This window comes from Scatophagus argus, chromosome 18 (genome assembly GCF_020382885.2).
Source record: "Scatophagus argus isolate fScaArg1 chromosome 18, fScaArg1.pri, whole genome shotgun sequence".
NCBI classification, from domain to species: domain Eukaryota; kingdom Metazoa; phylum Chordata; class Actinopteri; family Scatophagidae; genus Scatophagus; species Scatophagus argus.
In genome coordinates, this window is record NC_058510.1 from 13,019,375 (window position 1) to 13,035,964 (window position 16,590).

The window sequence follows — 16,590 nt, forward strand, 5'->3', positions numbered from 1 at the left end:
TGGAGTCCAGTCTTGTGTCAGGCATAAATAGGTGCTTTAAATTGTATGCCGGCTGAAAGTGTACAACTGGAAGCTTGTGTCTGCAGTTTAACAAACATGTTACGCTTCAAATGTGCACAAGTTTTTTCTTTTTTAATCTGTAGAGAGGAAACCAAATCACAAAGTTTGTATTAATTGGTTAACGTGAACAGGACTTAATCTAATGTTCATCAGGGAGACCTCAGCTCAACAGATGTAGCACTGCACTTTATGAGCTTGTCACGGTCAGTTAATCTCTCTTCGCTGGCTTCCACCCTTTTAGTTTATTTGGTTTGGTCGTATCTGGTTTGTCTCTGGTGTATCTTTCCATTACATTACATTAGAAGAATTTAGCTGATGCTGTTCTTTATCATGTAAGAAGGCCCATGTGGGAAGCCCTGCTAAAAGAGTGGAGACTGTAATAGCAGCAGATTTTTTGTTTGTGCTTTTAGGATCACATGTTCAACAAGCACATCAGGGTGCGATGTATGTCCAAATACTTTTGGACATATATGGAGAACTGAAAGATATCTTAGCATGCAGGAATCTTGAGAGCTTTCATGTTGTCAAAGATCATAGTGTCAAGTAGTTCATAATCAATAATGAAGTGATTCATTTCAAAATGTTAGGATTCATATCTGGTCTGAATTTTTTTAAAGAGTGTCATGGGTCAGAATATGAAAACACGTTTCTTCGCGTTAACATCATTAAAGAATTATGCAAACAAAGATGTGAAGATGACTCATTCATTTTAAAAGCAACACAAAACATTTTTACTTACATGCTACCCCTCCTTTCTTAAGAGTCATTTTGAAATACATTTTAGAATAAAAAAACATTTATTCAGTCTGCTCTGACCATTTAAATTAGCATCTAACTGAACTCTGGTCTGTCTGTGGGAGTGAAATCAACATTATACAGTGACCTCGAGGTCTGATTCACAAAAGAAAGCTTAAAAACTGAAGCCCCAAATTGTTCTTGAAATTTAGTCTCCATTTTATGGTGTTTTCACATTGTGATGCAGCCAGTTTTCCAGGCTCAAGGTTTAGAAATCTTAAGTATTTCATAAAGAGCTCTCAATCAAGCTTTCAATAGGTATTGGCCTTCAGAAAAAGATTAGCTTCTGAATTTCATGAGCAGGGAATTGATTTGGTAACGTTTCTCTTGCTTGGTGGACGCTGTCAAAATGCAAATGAGATACTTCGTACCCTGAAAACCTGAAAATGAGGGTCACAGCCACACACACACACACACACACGCACACACACTAATTAACCTGTTATTAACCACACCTGCTTTCCAACGGAACAATCACTGGAGTAACAGAATTGATTTTCCTTGTCATCTGTTCGCTGAATTTGCCTGCTAAGTGGGGGTCATTCTCCGCGGCCGTCATTTTTCAGGTTGCTTGATCGTCCTGGTGCCAGAATGGCCGACTTCACCTTCTGTTCGTCTAGTGGGTACGAGAGTTCAGACATGGTGCCATTCAAAAGTTTGGAATCACCTGTTATGTGGATGTTGTTCATCTTTCTTGCAATAAGGGCCATTTTAACACATATGTTAAAATAACATTCAGACATCAGCTGTATTGTTTGCATTTCAGATAGTTTTTGCTATTTTTTTCTTTGGTCTCTCTGCAGTCTACTTCAGTGTTAAGAGGCTTAAACTGTGATTTTTCAGTCCATGGTGGGCCTGTGTCAGATATCCTAGAGAGCCTAACCGTCTATTTCTATTCTGAAGTTTTACACCTGATAATTTTAGGTTGTTACAGGTATTATTGTGCACAGGAACCCGTTCCTGTTTGAATCTGCATGGATTTTGATGCATTGGCCAGTCTCGTCTCACCAAAACACATTATTTTATCATTTAAAGCCATCTACATTTAGCTTTTCTCATCTCATCTCACACATGAATGTCACAGAGAAAAAAAAGTCAGGTGACGCAGTATTAATAAGAGAGGTTGGGGTGATGGACAATGCAGGACTTTCGCCCAGGACACCAGTGTTCGTGTCCAGTGTTGTGAAATTAAAATCCGGTATTCCGTGAGCTCATGTTTCACTGGTTAACACCGTAACTTTATTGACATCCGTATTTCCCAGTCGCTGTCTCCGCTCATAACATACTGTACACCGCCATCTTCGTGAAACTTGCAAAATAAAGCTTTGTCCTCCAGTCATTTCAAATATTTAACTTTTCAGCTGCCTGACATGCTGTAGGACTGTTCTCTGAAAAATTGATATTGCTTTTACTCACTCCATTGCACACTGTCACCCAACACTGCTTCCTACAAATAGGAACCGGAACTTTTTTTTTTTCAGTTTGAGGAAAAGAAGTCTCATCTGCTGCCAGGCTTGAACAGATGTGTCTCCAAAGCTTATGCCAGCAATCCATGATACATCCTGGAGAGTGCCCACGTAACACAGTAGTGATACAAGAAAATACTTATTGTGACAAACCTGGCATTTCATACTGTGTTTCAGCGAGGAAACTGAGATTTCTGACTTGAAAACATGCAAATGATTAGACAACATATCTGCTAGGCAGATAAATCCTGCAGTATACTGAAGCTGGTGGCACGTTATCAAAAAGAACCCGAATCAAAGCTGCAACTTTTCACATTAGTAAGCTGCTAGAGAATTTGCAAGACTCTTTACATCTGTAACACTTTATTTTCTCGCTTGCCTGAAAGTTTGTAGAAAATGAAAACAATGTGAAAATTGGAAGGGAGTTTTGCCTGTTTTTGTTGCGTGGGAAGAGTTGATGTAAAGTGCCACTGAATTACTAAATATCTTCCAATGTGCAGGAGTAAAATCAAGTTACTGCTCTCCTCAATTTAAATTGCATTTTAATACTTACATTTAAATGCATTGAATGTACCTTTATTTGGAATCGAGTATTTATACTGTGTGGTATTATTTTTTTCTATATAGGATACAACTACTTCCTCCACAGATGTTGATCTCACAGTGTATTTATATCATTTAAAAAATTCAATCAAATATTTAAACCATGATGCTGTGTTTTGTACTGCAGAGGCAGTGAAGCTGTGGTAAATATAGAAAATCTTGCACACATCCACATATTTTTTAAACTTCTTGTCTACCAAACTGAACCACTGGAGAACATGAAAAACTCAACAACTTAGAACTTAAAAGCTTTCGATTTCAAATGCAACAAAACTCTGTGCGACACTTTTAAGTTTTCATGTGACCCTCCAGAATGTATCTTTGAAACCCACTGATTCAGCTAGGGATCTCGCCTGTGATTACACATTGTTCATTTTGTTCGAGACTGCCTGCTCAGTCCTGAGCCTGAAAAGCTTGTTAGAAGTATAACAGACTACCTGTTCTTCTTTACTGTGACTGCACACTTCTTCCATTATCAGCCCTGTGTGCTGCCAACTGTCCATCCAAGTCTCTGCTCACCCACTGAAACGCAACACACTGATGACAAGCTGAGAAACTACGTTCTTACACCTGCCTTCGCCCCCTCCCCTCCTCCATCTCCCCCTCACCCATTCAGCTGTGTAATCAATTACCTCCAAGTTACCTCAAGCCAAACATGAGGACTGAAATGTCCCACACTCACAGCATGTCTCAGTTTGAATTGCTCTCTCCCTCGTTGTGTTTTCAAACTTAAGATTTACAGTGGAGCTACAAACCAAAATTAAGTCACTCTTGACATTAAACACTTAACTATTGTTTATATGTTGGCCTACTGCATCACTTATTTTCAGTAATATTGATATTTTAAAGCAAGAAGTACAAAATGCCTTACAGCATTACCTCATACATCACCAACTCTGGAAACTGGATCATATATTTTAAAGAAATGTCTTCTAATGTTCTCTCTGATGTCCTCAAGCCACTCTGCTCTCTAAATTCTCAGTGATTGATGGGGTTTCCTCATGGACGGATAGCTTTACTTGGCCCTTCAGTAACTGTTGATAAGCTGCAGCTTCTGTCAGGCTCAGTTAGGTCATTTAGCCATGTAGCTAGCTGACCCTGCCTCAGCCGTGCTGGGAGCTCAAAGCACCGGGTCAAAGTTGGTGTTTATACTCCAGAAGCTTTGGACCACCAGGAGGAGGAAGTTTTCAGGCCTGGAGAAAGGAATGCTTGCAGGGAGCAGCACCACCAGAACCAGCACTGGGCAAGAAGGAAACATAACCAGGCTCAGACCAACTCATCATGGGCTGAATGTGGTCATCATTAGTGGATGCCTGTGAGGAATGAAGGTCTTTTGCCGCAGCAAAGCAGGCTGTGATTTGGTCCCTGGAGAGTGTTAATTACCTCCTTCACACTATATCAATAAATATTTGAGGAGAGAAGAGGTTCCTGAGGGTATACAAAGCCAAAGTTCGCTCAACCATGAAATAGGCTATGGAACTTCAATAAATAAAGCTGCAAGGAACAATCTTTTCTTATCTCTTCATGGAGTCCATTTTTTTTTAAGAAAGAAACATTTAAGAGACGGTTATCTGTGTTTTTCTAGAAGTAAAGGCTGATAAATATCTCTCTTCAAATGGACATTTCTCTTAAAGCTGAAAAAAGGTCCATAATCATCCAAATAAAACATTTAATTTCAAAATAAACACTGCCGAAGTCCTTGTTCTTCAGATTCAGAGCATTTGCTTTAATAGTTCACCAAAAACAGCTGCTGCTTGTGTAACCAGTCATCGTCGACCTGACACAAACAGGAAACTACGACAGGAACTTCACTGCATTTTACAAACACACAGGCACAGAAATAACAAGCCTCCTTTCTACACTTCTCTAGTCAATCACAGGCAAATATGACTGAAATGATGAACAGGAACAGACCCTTTTCATGAAAGATCAGAACGTTAAGGATATTCTTCTTAATAGCAATCCTTTGTTGGAAAATGCTACATTTAACAGAGAAAAATATGAAAAGCAATAACCAAAATCGGCAGGCGTATATCTGTATAACCTTGTGTATATCCTTGGTTTTTTTGCATGACAGCATTTTACGGTGTTTGTTTCCTAATAATGATGGGATTTCACCACCTTCAAATCAATAATCTCATATATCAGCACTGTGCAGACACTTTAAGGGTGAAAAATATGAAACGTAGTGCATGTGTTTCTGCACTTCCCCACATTCCCCCGTCGCATGCAGTGCCTCGTTCATGATGGATTGGCAGAGGGAAAGGACTAAAGACAGGTTCATTTATCATGAGTGGAGTGAACCCAGTGTGTGGATAATTACCAAGAGCATGTTAGTGCTGTTAACACTGATGTGTGTTTGCAGCAAGAAATCTACAATTTAGTTATTTATGCTACAATTTACTCTTATTTTCACAAAATTCCTTTTCTTTCTTGTTTTGAATTAAGTAAGGCTTGCAAAAGAATATTTAATTAGTCTCTAAATATATATTGTGTTTTTTTTGTTTGTTTGTTTTTTTAGTGCAGAGTGCTTGGAGCTATATTTTATATATTTACTTTCAGCTAAGGAACACCAAACCTCAAAAGGGCTTTCAGTATAGTCTAATAGGAACAGCAGGAGCTCCAACCAGCAGCAACCAGTTCAGGTGAAATTGTCTACATTTATCACTTTCACCCTCTATTGCAGTCTGGGCATTTTCACAACAAATCCTTGAGCGGCAAAATGGCTATTTAGATTTAATCAGTCTAATGATTAAATCTAATTAGTCTAATTTAAATGTCCAAATGTATTTTTCTGTTCAAGAGTCAAGAAATCTTGAGGCTTTGCTTTGATGAAAGGTGGTGAAATCATGCTGTTATGAGATGCAAAATCAAATAATTTAAATTAAACACACTGCAGTTGAACTAAAATCAAAATGAAAAGACAATTTCATTTTTTTTTAAAAAAAGTTGAGTTGAGTAGAGACTGGTAAAAAGTGTTGAAATCATCAGATTTTGATTTAAGGTGGGAAAATCATTCTGGTAGTCTTGTAATTCGTAAGGGAAATATTCCATTTTGGATTATCCATAGTTCAGATGTGTAAAAGAAGTCTAAGAATTATTTTGAAGTGAACAAGTGGATATATGTATTTATATATAACATTGTGGTACAATTCATATACTAAATGCCAAAACTTACTTTTCACTGTTGTGTCATGAACATGAACATGCCCTGCCCTGAAGTGTACTGAATAACTTGCTTGTTTCTTTAACAACAAACGCAGCGAGCTCTCATCTCAAATCAGACTCTTTGAACAAACCAAGTAAAACATAAGCAAAAAAAAGTTTTCAGAAAAAAAACAAGAAAATTACAATCATTCTGTACATGTTGAGGCTGCTATATGAAAGAGTTTACCCTGTTTGTGTATACTGTACACTCCACTGCTTTAACAATACAGTAAATGGACAAATTGCTTGCCTGAAAGTGAAAGTGAAAAGAAAAGAGAAACATCCATCTCTGCGGATGCGAGAGCTATTCAAAAGGAGATAAATCGATATAGTTGTCATTAACTAGAACCCTGCAGTGCCCGCCCACTCCTGACCTGTTACTGACCCATTACTCACATACATTAACATATACCATCCCACTGTTGATCCCATATCCCCCAGTTTTCTAAATTAAGGTAGGTATTAAGATGAAGGGGGTTGACAATGTGTGGGCTGCTGGTGAGGGCCTGGTCAAAGCTGGAGGGTGTGTCTTTAGAAGACAATAGTGGTCTGCAGGTCAGGGTGAAAAGTAGAAGAACAGTTAACTAATCAATGAGAGATAACACCTTAGGCATCCGTGGGAAAACATAAAAGTGAATACACAGCAAAAAAGAAACAAAGAAGAACAACTAAAAACAAAAATGTTGACTTAAATTTCCAATTTTTCATTGTTTTTGTTTATTTAAAGAAATTGTTTGACATTGCATTTATTCACCTCCTTGCCAAGAGATAAGAGACTGATTCCAGCCTCAAATATAGAGCCAGAGCCAAAAGGACTGGAAGCAGTAAGAAATAGATTAACTGGCTCTTTTCAAAGTTCAAAAAATATACCACCACCTCTAAAGCTCAGTGTAACATGTTTTATTTTGTTCGTATAAATTTTTAGCAATCAGCAATGTGAAAACATCAGGCTGCAGTTTCATGGGGAGTTAGTGCCATGATAACTCACATAGCAACATAACTCCCTGTAAAACCGCATTGAAAGATGGGGAAACAGCTAGCTTAGGTTGCAAAAAGAAAAAAAAAACAATGTAAATGTGATGTTGTCATTTTCTGGGGAGTTGTAACTCACATAGCATGTAGAACCTAGAACAACATTACATGTTTGTTTGCATACAGATTAAACAAACAAAATGATAAAACATGTTAACAAATTTGCTGCTTCCAGTTTAGGCTTTGCCAAATTAATTGCTTCCTTTCTACACCACACTAATACGTAGATATGAAAGTGGAATTGATTTAACTCTTGGACAACATGCAAATAAATGCATTTCTCAAAATATCGAACAATTTCTTTTAATTTTTTATTCTGTCACCCGTCTGTAAATACATTATTTTGAGACTTTTCTTTGTTTATCAGACTGTGTATTATTTGACAGCTAGCATCCCTCCAAAAGGCTCCACAAAGTCTCCCACCATATTCAAAATAGGACAGCAACTAGTAAAACGATTAATTGCTTGGTAAAGACCTCCTCATTGAAAATAAAATCTCAGAATTTACTAATTCTACTAATTCATACTTTTATAAACAAATCAACGGTAGCCATATTTTTAGTTTAGGCTTGTAATATGGTGGCATGAATGAACAATACAACCCATGCTTTGTGTTCTTTGACAACAAGCCATCACAGCAACAGTTTGTTATGAACAGGAACAGGTTGCCTGAAAGAAAAAAAAGTAGAAAATGAAAGCTGTTTCCTAGATGATTCGAAGAGGGCTAGATGTGGATCCTGCACAGTTAATTCCTGCAGCATCAGAGAACAGAGAGTAGCCAAGTCCCAAATCTTTGTGCTGCAGCACCAGCTGGAGACACTGCACTTGGAACGGTCACTCAGCTAAACAACACTATAATAACTGATGTACTTGTACAAACCACAGACTAAACAGACCGTCCGACGGCTGTGAGTGTCAAATCGGCCCTTAGCCAAGAAATATGTTAGTGGGCCAAAAACATATCAGCTAGCCAAAAACATTTTTGGAGTGACTCCTAAAGCATTCTTTCAGAGAAAATGGACAGACAGGGAAATGGTAGGATTTTTAGAGCTGGCAAAAGTCAAAGTTTGTATCTCTATTTCCATTTTATCTACCAAATAAAAAAGGGGGGTCACAATGGCAGACCATTTGTGGATCTCCTCCACGTCCTCTTCTTCTTCATCTGTTTCTCTCTGCTTACTCTTTAGTTTCCTCAGATGTCCATGATGTGAGTTTGGTCCCCTCTCCTCAGCAGAGTCCTGCCCCGAGGAGAGGCAGGGCTTGTGGGGGAATCCAGGAGGGGGTCTGCGGCAGTCCAAGCAACCTCTCCCCACCCTCAGCCACAGGAGATGACTGTGAAGCGTTTGGAGATGCAGGACATGTTGTGTAGCACGATACCCAGGAGGAAGAGCAGCACGCATGCCACAAGGATCACTGTGCAAACACCAGACCATGTAGACCCCTTTCCTCCTCCTCCCACTGGGCCATTAACTCTCCTCTCGCCCTCACCTCCCTCCAGCCCCACCCCAACACCCTCCAGAGACATACCCAGGCCCAGAGGCTGCTGCTCGGGCACGGTCACCACTGTCAGCCCCTTCTGCTGGCTGCCAGGCAGAAAGCGACATCCCAGCTCGCCTGGGAGGCCGAGTGCCCGCTCCTTGGCGATGGGCAGCGGCAGCATGTAGCAGCCATTGCTGGGGAGGCGAATGAAGACAGGCGTGTGCTCAGATGCATGAGGGATGGCGATAACAGTGATGATGTCGGGGTCATCTGGGAGCTGAGAGATGGACAGGCCTGGCGGGAGCTTGGTGACACCACGGCACCAAGGACAACGAATCTCCTTTTGGCTGCTGCGCATCTGGGTCAAACACACCGAGCAGCACGTGTGCCGGCAATCCAGGAGCTTGGGCCGCCGGCGGGGGCTGTAGTAGTTAAAGCAGATCTGGCACTCCAGAATTGAATCTTGGGAAATAGTCTCCATTGTTAAGGTGGATGGTGGTCCCTTATTATATTCACAGGCCGATGACATAATATATTCTTTTAGAGACAGTAAGTCAAACTGGTCTTGCAGAAAGGTTGCACAACTCCAAGTGAAGCTAAGAAAGCACAAGTGGCTCTGATGCTTGATGCTTCTCCACCATCCACGACTTCACAATAATGTCACAGCTCTTTGGTGTCAACATGGTCATTCATCTGCAAGAGAAGAGAAGAGGAAGCTTTGTTGAGTGATGAGGAAGTTGATGGAGTTATTTTATAGATCCATAGAACTAATCATGACTAGTCTGACATGCACAACAATTTGTTGGCATCAGAATTTATGAATGCAAAACAGGAATCAACTGGGCAACTCGTAAAATCTTTGCTTTTGTCAGCAAAGCTACTGAAAATATAAAGTCAAAATAAATATACATGTTTTGCATTTAAAGAGCTAAAACATTCAACATATGGTCATGGTCCTTTAAACACTTGTAAATGATCCCAAACATTCAGTGAGAAGCACAAATTGTGCTTTACAGATGACAGATCTAGTAGCAGGAAGCCTGAAGTCCTGAATGAGGGAGCTGCAGTGGTCAAATAGTGCATCACAAATGACAAAGTCATTATTACGTACAGCACACATCATACATATCAGCCTCCAGCTAACTGCAGTAGGGGTGACTTCATGAGACCCTTTGCCTCAGTATATGTGTTAAGTATGTCTAATTCTTTTAACTGTGTCCTTCAGGCCACAGACGCCGTAAACAATTCCTTCCCCCTCCTTCACCTCTTGCATAATCACGACTACCATGCTAATCCATGCGGAAGCTGTGATAGTTTACTTTTACAGATGATTAAACCTGTCAGGATAGCACGAAGGAAACAATGAATACAAAACAGGGTTTGATCACTTTTTCTTTTATTTTTTGCCTAAATTGTCAAGGGTGAAAACTGCTGAGGAGGGAGGATGACTACATTTTTCTTTCTCTTTCACTCTGCTGACATCTCAACAGAGCCAGTGTCCCTCCGGGCATGAATGAGGGTAGACAGTAAGAATGAACAGGGAGACAGATGGAGAGGTAGAAATAGCGAGGAAAGTGGCAATAGAAATAGAAAAAGGTGACCACTGATTGCTCTGCAACACCGTACATCTCAGTCCTTTATCGCAAACAAGATATCAGGCAATTAAAACAGCTCATAGCGCCCTGTGGGGACACCAACGTGGCAATGACAGATAAGAGTGTGTTAACACCGGGCTTGCTTGGAGCAGTTTATTCAGTCTGGAGTCCTTTAATTTGGTTCATTTGGAGGAGAGAGGATGATCACATTCAACCTTGGGTGGCTGTAAATAACAGCAAGTAGAAGGTTTAGGATTTGACAGCATTCGAATTGAAATCCCAAATAGATTTCACTTATCAAACCTTAATACTTCTGAGAACATTTCATTCATTGATCCATCATTATCTAGGTCCAGGACATCACTACAGCGGATTAGATAGTCAAGATGACCTTGTCCAGAGTCATGTCCTCCGGCTCTTCCTGAGGGAAGCTAAGGCATTCCCAGGATACATGGGATATATATTCCCTCCGGCATGTCCTGGGTCAGCCCTGGGGTTTCCTCCAGGTTGCTCTTTCCAGATAACTTGCTTGGGACACTCAAGGGGCTATCATGATCAGATGTTTGAGGCAACTCAACTGACAACTCAACTCAAAGGATTAATACTCCAGACTCTTTCCAAATGGTTGAAATCCTCAACCTAACTTCAAAACCATTACTGCTTCTATTTAGGTTCATTATTCAGTGATGAACCTATGGGGGCAAATGGCCAAACACTTTGCCTCAGACAGTAAAGAAAACCAGGTATTCTCACACTCAGCACAGTAAATACTTGAGTGAATCCTCGTTAGTCTGCTCAATTCTGCAGTCACATCAACCTATCTTGTCAGCATCATCTGCTTTAGCCTCACGTACATCTCTTTCCCATTCCCTCAGCAGAACCACCACCAGCACCCGAGGCAAAAACTTCCTGCCCTGCTGGGTCTGCAGACCAGACCCTCCTCTCCTCCTGCCTCTTTGCTATGCACTCACCAGCTGACCTATATTTCCACACCGTTACCAAGAAAAAGTCTCGGGAAAGTTCAGAAAAATCCTCACAGTTTTATGGAGAAGTGAGGAGAGAGGAATACGAGCACAGGAAGCACCAAAAAGAAACCTGCCCTTGAGGGGGCGAGACAGCCAAGGGTATTACTGAATCCTTTTCCCAAAGATAAGGATTAGCTTTGATCTGACATAAATGCTTTGTGGCTCAATATTCCCATAGACCCAGTCGCTTTCTCTCTTGCTTTCCGTCTTCCTTCTGTCTAAAAAGCTTTTCCTCTTCTACTTTACATCAGTTCTTCATACTTTTTGGCGGGTAATTTCTGTCCCTTTTTCCCCCCTCAGTCTTCCTTTCTATAACTACTTTTTCACTTATTTTCAGCATGTCAAGGATGGCAATGAAGGTGCAAGTTGATGTATTCAACTTACCAACCAAATCCACATCTTTTTACTTTAAAAATCATAGAGAGTTATGAAAACTTCTCTTATTATACTTTGAAAGGCTGGAACCAGTACATGTATGTTTCCATAAAATAATTTCTTAAATATTGAAGAGATGATCAAAATAGTTGCCATTGTATATATATTTTATGTTTAGCGGTCATATCTCAGGATTTTATTGAGAGGTTTACTTTGACTGAGGCACTCGGTGTCAAACTCTCCACAGCCTCGATGACATAGTAGTAACTCAGAGGGAGGAGATCATCTGAAGTGACAATGAAAACACAGGAATGAAACGTCATTTCTCTTGGAATTTGAAGACAATAACATGTCGGCTCTCGAGGAGCGCTCTGAGGTCATGAAACAACAGTGAGAAGCTCGAGGAAGAACCGTGGCTGCAACTTAACATGATTTATCTGTACATCTGAGCTGTAACCAGGGCAACCTGGCTTTTCAGACTCAAGTTCAGTTTGTGACCCATTTTCTATCACACCTACTTAGAAGCAAAACTAAATATCCTCCTAAAATGTCCAGGAGCAGCTTTACACTGTCAGTGTCAGTTGGTTTGAGCTGAGATTCTTAACTAGATCTGTATCCAGATGTGTGGGGATACAGATGAGGAGGACCATTTGAAGGGAAGTTTAGGATTTCGGTAAGCATCTATCTGGTCCATTTTTGTTAAAGCGTGACTCTTAATAGTATTTTTGTGGTGTCATCAGGAGAACGGAGAAGGACGTATGATTTAGTAATGATGCAGAGTGACTGAGCAGTGGCCTCCACCACCCCAACATGCCTGTGGTCCACTGGGAGTAACCAAACAGAGAACACACACACAAGCACACACACACAGAGGACTGGAGAGAGTCACACACACACACACGCACACACACATTCCCTCAGGGCCTCCACATACAATCAGCCGAGGAGAAAGTGCACTCGTCCTAGCAGACAGAAGTTAAAAATAACCACCACAGCCAGAGGAACACACATACACAACCACACACACACACACACACACACACACACACACACAATAAACTACCTGGAAGCAGTAGGGGGAGGTAGGCTGTGAGCAGCATGGAGGGAAGAACTTGTAATCTGCAAACCCTGAGGTGGTTTGAACTGGTGAAATGTCAGCGAGATGATGATGCAACTGTTCATATAATGCATGTGCATACTGCTTCAATAAAGGATGTGTTCACCTGGAGCAGGTACAAAGCACCTACTGAAATGCGATATTAACTGCAACGACTCAGTTAGAAACTGACTGGTACTGGATTGTCGAGGCTGACACAGGGACGAAGGAATTTGCGGTTACTAAAAAATATTTCTATGGCCAGTATTCTGTTGTTGTGTTACAGAAACTAAAGCATAATCACTTCGGGGAATGCTTTCTCAATTTAAATGAGTCTTGTGAGGTGGTTGAGACAAGATATTTTGCATTTAAACAAAGATTATGTACTTATTAAGCATTAAATTTATACTTGATCTATAAATTTAAATATAACTATATACATATTAGAAGATTATCCACAAAAACAATTAGAGGACATTTTTCATCATTTGTTGTATTATTTTCCTTGCATACGATTTGTCAATGCAAATTCTGTTTAGCACCATTCAGAAAATTGCATTGCTTATTTTATCTCTTGTAGCCCAGTGCTGAAGACTTGACAAGCTTAGGCCGCAAGTCCAGAGGTTGAACCTTTGGATGTAGCCCCTCTCTGGTAATGATAATAAATCGGTCCTTGTCCCGCAGCACATTCAGTTAAACCTCACTGACATCTGTTGGCAAGCAAAATATCCTTATTATCCACTAAACAGACAAACAAAAGACAAATGAATAAAAAATTTGTAGCAGCAATAAAAATAATGTTTGGACTGAGACCTAATAGATACAAATCCATCAAAATTAAAGCCATCAACTTATCTCTTCTCCAGTATAGCATCCTTTATTTCCCGAATCTTTCCATGTATTCCCTCCTATCACTTTCAAATATGGCAGAACCAGTGAAACTAAACAATTCCATTTGGAGTCCAAGTGATTTGTGGCACTCTGGCATGACATTTCTGATGGATTCCATTATGCTCCAATGGACATTTACTCATTTCAGATGACAGATAAATGCAGTGTGCTGTGATGCAGGTGTTGCATATGCTGAATTTATGGTAATTGCTTGTCATTTATGCACTCTAAAGTGAAATTAATCTTAATATGCTCATTTTTTTATTTGCAATGAAAACATTTCGATAATGAATTAAAGCCTAAGTGTTAACAGAACATCCAATTAATCTTGATATGTTTTAGCCGTGGGCTTTTTGCAGCAACATATGTTACAGTACAAACAAACATGTCAAATCAGATGTGTCCTCCTGTGTCTTGACTGTGTGCAGCGTGCGAAGCAGACATTTGCATGTAGTTGGTATGCTGATTTCCACACCCACACAAAATTTTGAATGGGAGTCAACATCTCTTCTGGAATACATTTGACAGCTAAAGTAGTCATGCAGGAGCTGCTGAGACTAAAGGGCAGCAGCAGCTCCTTCACTGAGTGGTCAGCTGCTTTTTATGCTCCACATTTGCCTGAGTGTGTGTTACTCCGGGACAAATCAATTAACTCAAACTGCAGCTCATTTTTCGTTTATGTTTAGACATTAATTGCACAGAGAACAGTCTGTCCTTGACGAAGGCTATAACCATGGCTATGATTATAATATATATTGGGTGGGATGTATGTTCAAATATGCTCTTAGTGACCCCTCCAATATACTAACATAAAAAAATGTAACCACACATGCCGTCCAAAATATTCATTAGCAAATGTAATCATAACATCACTACAAGTTGAATTATAGTGGTTTATTTGTGTTATGTTGTGAATTCTTCACATTGAGAGACATTTATATTCAGAGATCTTTATTTTGAAATTTCATTATGAAATTACAGACATCTCTCTCTCTCCCCACTACTTTCTCTTTTAGCTCGGTCTCTGCTTGTTTCTGCCTTCTCAGTTCAAGTAGGTCAATCCACAGCGATACACAACAACATCCCTCGGTTAGCAGTGCAGAAGTCACTACGGTGTAAGCACTAATACTGCTGTAAGGCTCGAGTAAACACAGTGGCCTAATCCCCTGATGTCATGATGTTGCAGTGTTTGCTTTAGTCGATGTTAAATGTATTTTAGTGCAAATGAATGTACATTAGTCAGTCTTATGAACTAACAGTAACTGTTTACACATAAGACTAGCTAATGTACATGTATTTATTATTTATCTATCTACGTTGAACAATTGGGGGGCAGCCGTGGCCTAGAGGTTGGAGAATTGGCTTGTGACCTGAGGGTCGCTGGTTCATTCGTTTGGTTCGATTCCCTGCACAGTGTATGTGTGTGTTCACTCCATGTTATTTGGGTGTGTTCAATCAAGGATGGGTTACATGCAGAGGAAATTATATATTAGGAATAGGATTATATATACTGCCAATAAAGCTGATTCTTCTTCCTCTTCTTCTTCTTGCTGAATGAGAGCAAATCACTGCAACCAAGCAATCTGGTGGAACCCAGAAGAGTTGAGGCAGTTATAGTCACAGATTCATGTCCATGCTTTAAGAATGAGATGCTGAAATATCAAGTATGGGTGTATGTTTCTGTGTCCACCTTTGTTACTGGTTGTGTACGTTATCTGATAAATCTGAGTGCTCTTTTGTATATTGTTGTGTCTAAGTGCACCAGTCTATGCTCCCAGTATGACGTGTAATGCATTGTGTGTGTGTGAGGGTGAGCGTCAATGTGTGGGCTCAGCACAGATGGAGCTCCTGATAGAAGCCTGTGCAGCCGACCACTGCAGGACACATTATGGCAATTTCCAGCTTGGGAAGCCAGCAAGCATCAAAGCTGGCAGGGACTGCTGGACGAACTCGGCCCCACAGATCTGCTCAAGCGTGACTTTAACTCCTGCACTGCTTGTATGCCACCCAAGCAGAGGAGGTGAGCAGAGAACAGTGGTGTTCATCCAGCAGATCTCTCCAGGTGCATGGTTTCATTCTCTAAAGCCAATATTTAACTACAGGAGACCTTTTCCTGATTGACAACAAGTTCTACTGGGAAAACAGGAAGAAAAGCTGGTCCGCTGCCTCTGCACTCAGTGTCGTTAAACATACATATCACAAAGATATTATGATTCCCAATGATTAATATAATTACATGCAGGTCCAGTATGGACATTACACATGCCAAATTATTCCTTCAAGTTTTTGCCAGAATTGATGCTTGTCCAAAATGAGAGGATGAGCTTCCTAGCTGCCGTAGCTAACAGCAGTGACAGGTTTTGGCACGGGTGTGATGGTGCCTGACACTCCAGAAGAAAAAGGACTGAGAAGTCTTCAGCAGCTGATAAAATATAAAATTCTGACCTTTAAAGCATCACAGTCCCATGTACGTACAGCTAGGTTTGTGCGTCTAAATACACAATAACTATATTTTTATTGTATTGCCATCTTTAAAGTGGCACTATCTATATTTTTGGAGACTCACATACAGTATATTGAATGTAGTATGTGAGTGTGAACTCACACCTGCATGCATTAGAGTGACAGGCTGTCAGCATACTGCTGGTGCTCCTACACTATCCCATCAATCCTCAGCGAGGTCACACAGAGTCCAAAAACCCTCATCAGCAAAACAAATCACCGGCCCTCTCCACTCTTTGATGAAAGGCATCTATACACTGAGAAATTGCGCAATTTTCAAAGCAGATGAAAGAAGTGAACGCTGTGATTTTCAGCAGCCAGAGGCCTGATCTCCATCTACAGATTCGAATAAAGATCCTGAAGATCTGAGAAAAAGACAAACAGAGCAGCTCTGCACAAAACTTCAAACAATGCTGACACTTTTAATTAGGATAATCTGAATGGAAACAAAGTACATGAGGATC

The 16,590-nt window shown here is 40.3% G+C and overlaps 1 protein-coding gene across 2 annotated transcripts in view; it reads right to left on the minus strand.

The window, feature by feature from the left end:
• Nucleotides 1-4,629: 4,629 nt before the first annotated feature.
• The window catches only part of rnf152 (ring finger protein 152), a 44,935-nt gene continuing 32,974 nt past the window's right edge, over nucleotides 4,630-16,590 (minus strand). For both annotated transcript variants that reach the window (XM_046371164.1, XM_046371165.1), the window contains exon 2: nucleotides 4,630-9,335. In XM_046371164.1, the coding sequence (XP_046227120.1) occupies nucleotides 8,479-9,171 (693 nt within the window). In that variant the 5' untranslated portion in view covers nucleotides 9,172-9,335 and the 3' untranslated portion in view covers nucleotides 4,630-8,478. The remainder of the gene's footprint in view (nucleotides 9,336-16,590) is intronic.